We start from the raw sequence: 5,572 nt of genomic DNA on the forward strand, positions 1-5,572 counted from the left end.
TATATATATATAAGTGTTAGGAACAAATATTATATTTTAGTTGCGACGATCATAATAAGCGGTCAGCGACGACAAGCAACGGTTCATTGTGGTAGATGAGCGGTAGTTGACGATAGTCGATGGCTACAAAGGTTGAAAACTATTGACGGATCTATAATAAAGGTGTTATACATTACAATTGTATTTGATATACGACATTTGCAAATAAGGATCAATAATGGCAGGAGGTTGGCTGCGACAAGTAGTGACTGCGACGGTGATCGACTGCTACAAAGGTCGAGAGTTGTTGTTGGGTCTTTAGTCCATAATGGGATATGTAATTCCTCTCACTCTCCTTCTCCTTTCAAGTGAAGAAAGTAAGTCTATTTACAGATCATAGGGGAGGGGAATTTTTGTCTTTTTACGAACAACTTCCCCAGCCACATTAATCGGGTAACCCAGATTGATCCCCCTTCACCATAGAGTTTTTTTAAAGGATTTGAATGCCTTACTGACCCCAAAATTCGACAAGCTTAGGCTTTTTGGCTTCCTCTCGTCAAGACATCCGATTTGTCCAATAAATAAATAAAATTTTGAGGCCAATGAGAATTGAAAACCTTCAATTGTGTTTCGATATTTGATCTGAGCTTGATTGGACTCAGATCAAACTAATTTTGGTATCATTGGATTTGTTTTGTCGATACAATTAGTTTGACCATATACTTGTTGAAATCAAGGCTCTGATGATCTTAAATTTGAATACAAAATATCAAAATTCATGTTTTATGAATAATATTGATGATACATCAAGCACAATTTCTTTGAACTGTCATATACAGTAACCCCCAACTCATCATCGCCCCGCGAAAGCATTTTAAAATTACAAATTAATTTGTTCCATTGTTTTTATCTTAAATGGCCTAAATTTTGATTATTTTTTTGATCTCTCGTGTTATGATAGCCCCAAACGAAAATGGTGAGTAATTTAATTTCGTTATAGTTCTTTAGGGTTTAGGGTAATTAACAATTATTATTTATTATTAGCTGGTCAACTAATAATTCTCCAAGTCTAATTTGGAAGCACTTAGACATTATTTGAGCTCCTCATATCAATCCAATCCGTACCATATCACTATCTTTACTTAGACATTATTTGAGCTCCTCATATCAATCCAACCGTACCATATCACTATCATCACATGATGTTTATCATTATATTTATAAATAGAAATGGTTGCCCTTTTTTATTTTCTTTTTTTTTTTACACAAAAGAAAATCTTATTTCATTTTTTAGTATATTTTTTATGTCCATGATATAAATTTTTATTTCAAAATATGAATGGTTAATTTTATTGTTTATGTGACATGACAATATCTAAAAAAAAATTATTGTGGATTATTTGCGTGAAATCTCTTATGTATGAGAACTTACGAGGATGCCAGATAATTAAGTGAGGGAGATTATGAAACTCATTCTTTAGGATAGCTAAAGAGGATGTCAAGGAAATAAATTATCTATCGAACTATGATGATTCACATTCTGCCCAATAATAATTTATTTTTTCGCCGATAGTAGCTCTTCGTCAGGGATCAACGATCAACGGATAGACCAAAACAACCTATCAACAAAATCAAGTCGATCAAGCCTGCCTTGTTGACTCGAATACCAACAAAAGGCCGACCGACAACCCCAATCCAACACAGTTGTACGAGGAGATCTCCCTAAGCTAATGTCCACTGATTTCAATTGATCGAGTCAGATGGTAGCCAAACCGTATGCCTGCATGTAAGATGCCTAAGATATTCTTTAACTCCCACATCAAAACAGGGTCAAACATATAACTTCACCTTTTGTACACCTCCTCTATAAAAATAAAATCATGTAATGAAAAAGGGCTGCTTGATAAAACTCATAATTTTCATTAATGTGCATCTATCTTTGTTGTCTTAGTCTCTATTTCTTAGATTTGAACCACATCATACCAATTTTCAACTTGATAAATGATAAATTTTAATGCATGCAAGATTAAGGGTGCATTGGGGAGGTGGTGCAGTGCAGTGCAGTACTGCAGTATTTTCTGTTTGGCAAAATTATATTTTGGCTTCATTCTCAAAAAATTATATCTAAAAGTTATATTTTTTTCACAGGACTTGACTAATTGTCGTGACTGTTAGAAAGCTGCAACCCGATTTAAAAACAAAAACAAAAAAAATTTGTAATTGCCACCTCAACCTTTTCATCATCAGCTTCACAATTATTTCTTCAATTGCCCAGCAGACCCACACTATATGAATAATCCAAATTATTTAACCACGTGATATAATATTTTGATTATTACTTTCCCAATGAAGAAACGAATCATCAACATAGAAATAAAAGAAAAATTGAGTTCCTTCTACGAATTGAAATATTATGAGGATTATATTAGAGATTGCTTCTGCGTCTCAATTAAAATTTCATTAGCTTCAATAAAATCTGCGATTTGATTCTTCTCCTATGCTATAGATAAGGTAGCAACATAATCCAAACTTGAAACATGGACCCCACTCATGCCTCTCCCGCCAATGCCAACCCATAAATCATATACGTGCGCACTCCCGCATAGTAAATTTTATTAGTTTACTTACACTCCGTCCCCACTCTTTATAAGTTCGAGAAGTCGCCTCGCCTCGCCTCGTCTTCTAGCTTCGTCGAAGCAGCTCGACTCGAAATGAGACTTCCGGCGATCAGTTTCTTCTTCCCAATCCTCGCTGTACTGCTCTTCGCCTTACGAAGCTATCCCGCGGTCGCCTTATTGGCCAAAAATACGGTGGCGCCGGTTGCCGATGGTGGAACTGATGGCGGCGTTCCCGGAGGGCTTCGTCTTCGGCACGGCGGCGTCGGCTTACCAAGTCGAAGGCATGGCGCTCAAGGACGGCCGCGGGCCGAGCATTTGGGATGCCTTCGTCCGGATTCCTGGTAATCCCTGCCCTCCATTTTGTTTTCTTTTTATTTTTACCCGTTTTCTCACATCCTCATATTTCTCACTTCTAATGGAGGCGTAATAATTTTACATATTCCGCTCATATTTCTCACTTCTAATGGAGGAGTAATAATTTTACATATTCCCTTACATATTCCGTATTACTACACTATCCGCTTTCGTGGTAAACAGGGGAGATAAAGAACAATGCTACTGCTGCAGTTACTGTGGACGAGTACCACCGATACAAAGTATGTGTTCTTGTAGCTTAGCCCAAATGTTTCTGCATGTATTTGTTTAGTAAATGTTATGTCCATGTAAATGTAGATGATAAGATTTGTGGTTTTCCAGAATCTCTAGAGTTGTTTCCAATTAGAGTTGGTAAATTATGGAAATCTGTTGTCATGTTTTGTGATGCAGGAAGATGTAAATATAATGAAAAATCTGAACTTCGACGCCTATCGGTTCTCAATTTCATGGTCTCGGATCTTTCCAAGTAATGATTGTTCCAACTTTTGTATTTTTATCAAATCTAAAAGGATTTATTCAGAATCGTGCTTTTTAAATGGATCTAAAAATTATAGTTTGTATTATGTGCTTGGACTACTATGTAACTTTCTTTCTTTGGATGTAGACGGATCTGGAAAGGTTAACTGGAGGGGCGTGGCTTACTACAACAGATTAATAGACTATATGGTACAGCAAGGTACACCTCAGTTTCTGAACTGGACTTAAAATATTCATGTATTTTTGTTCTAACCTGATGGAGTTTCCACAAACTAGGCATCGCTCCGTACGCAAATCTTTATCACTACGACCTACCAGAAGCTCTGGAGAAGAGCTACAATGGCTGGTTGAGCAGAAATGTTGTGTATGCTCATGCTTTTAGATTCGTTTTTTATTCATTTTATTCCAATTTTAAAGCTCTAGTCTTTCTCGATTTTTGTATTCTCAATGTTGTTTTTACTGTTTCCCACTGGATTTTTCATCCAGTTTTGTCTTGTTAATGCTAAAGACAGACATTTTTTTAGTAGGATTTTACAGTATATGTCTTAATTCTCAGCTTTTTATTAATATTTACCTCATTATAACCGGTTAATCTTATACTGTTACTCCCACAACTAAGTTTCATGCGTTTGCTTCCTCTTTCAAGTTAAGTAAGTCCCACAACTAAGTTTCATGCGTTTGCTTCCTCTTTTAAGTTAAGTAAGTTTTTTTTCTTAAGGAAGATTTACATGCATACCACTCAATCCTTATCTCTTTAAATATCTAACACTTAAACTTAAATTTTTACATATATGCCACCTTACCTATGCATGAAAAGGTATATTACACTTTTTAAAAGTTAAAATAGCGGTATTTTTTATATGATATGAAAAATTTAGTTGGTATAAATTTGAAAATCAAAATTTAGGTGTTAGATATGTAGGTAAATAAGAATTGGATGATATGTGTATATTTACCCCTATTTCCAATTGAATGCTTCATATTAAAATAAGCTAAGTTATCCTCTCTCTGGAGAAAAAAAACAACATATATTTTAAGAAATAAATATTTGTTGTGATGGCTACTATTGTTCTTGGTGATGATTTCTATTATGCTTGATTATTTTACAACAAAATTTTCTTCTTTAAATGATTGAAAACCATACTGTTATTTTTTTACTGTATTCATTCGTTCAATTCATTCTACTAGTGATATCAATATGTGATAACCATTGTTATCATCATTAGCTTTATGCCAACAATATGTGCCAATTAATTTGTTCTTCATTCATGGGTGTTAAAAAGAGAAGCCAAACATCTTATGGATGGTTAGACTTTAGTGAGAATATTTGAATAGCCTATAATAGTCAAAGAATGGTTCTCAAACCAAAGTTAGGCTTGGCTCAATTGACTGGTGTGATTTATGGTTCTTAAAATATTCAATTAACTCTCCAATAGTTAAGTTTATTTATCTCACATTCACACCCTTGTTAAGAGTGTTTTTAGTGCATTTGTTAATTATAACATTGTAAAGATGCAACGAGTTTTTGATTTTAGAGAATTGGAAGCGAATACTGGATGATTACTATTTTAAATGGAGATTCATCAAGGCACTGTGATATTGTTTAATTGTTGATACTTTTTGGTGTGTAGATATATAAGCTATTGTGCACCAAGCTATTTGCGTAAAATTTTGGAATAAGAGTAGGTTGACTGTTAGTTTTTTAAGTATAACTTGAATTTTTTTCTCCATGCTTATTGTGATTGTAGAAATCCCTATATAATGAATCAATGCTCAATTTGACTTCAGAAAATTAAATTTGGGACTACATACGGTTGAATTTATGTAGTAACTCCATTATAAAATTCAATGTGTCATGGAACTTTGTAGACATCAAGATCATATAAAATTGAAACCCTACTGATCTAGTTTATATTGAAACAAAGCAAGGTAGCTCTAGCTAGACTAGATCGGCTCGACCAATAAAGTTAGGCCATTTTCTTGAATGTGACTTGTAGCCACATGCTACAACTAATCCTTGTGGGATGGTGACGGTCACCAACACTAACTATAACAAGGAGGACCAGCCCTCCAGGTCTATCTTGTTGACAGCATTCTGTTGGTTACCTTTGATCACTGACAAC

General features: G+C 34.6%; 1 protein-coding gene across 1 annotated transcript in view; it reads left to right on the plus strand.

Moving 5' to 3' along the window:
* Positions 1–2,827: 2,827 nt before the first annotated feature.
* The window catches only part of LOC110025189 (beta-glucosidase 1-like), a gene marked incomplete at its 5' end in the record, with an annotated part of 14,993 nt that continues 12,248 nt past the window's right edge, over positions 2,828–5,572 (plus strand). The window contains 5 exon segments of the mRNA XM_020725508.1: positions 2,828–2,938; positions 3,135–3,193; positions 3,363–3,438; positions 3,577–3,648; positions 3,726–3,813. Of these exon segments, the coding sequence (XP_020581167.1) occupies positions 2,828–2,938; positions 3,135–3,193; positions 3,363–3,438; positions 3,577–3,648; positions 3,726–3,813 (406 nt within the window).

Source organism: Phalaenopsis equestris, unplaced genomic scaffold, assembly GCF_001263595.1.
Source record: "Phalaenopsis equestris unplaced genomic scaffold, ASM126359v1 Scaffold000294, whole genome shotgun sequence".
NCBI classification, from domain to species: Eukaryota; Viridiplantae; Streptophyta; class Magnoliopsida; order Asparagales; family Orchidaceae; genus Phalaenopsis; species Phalaenopsis equestris.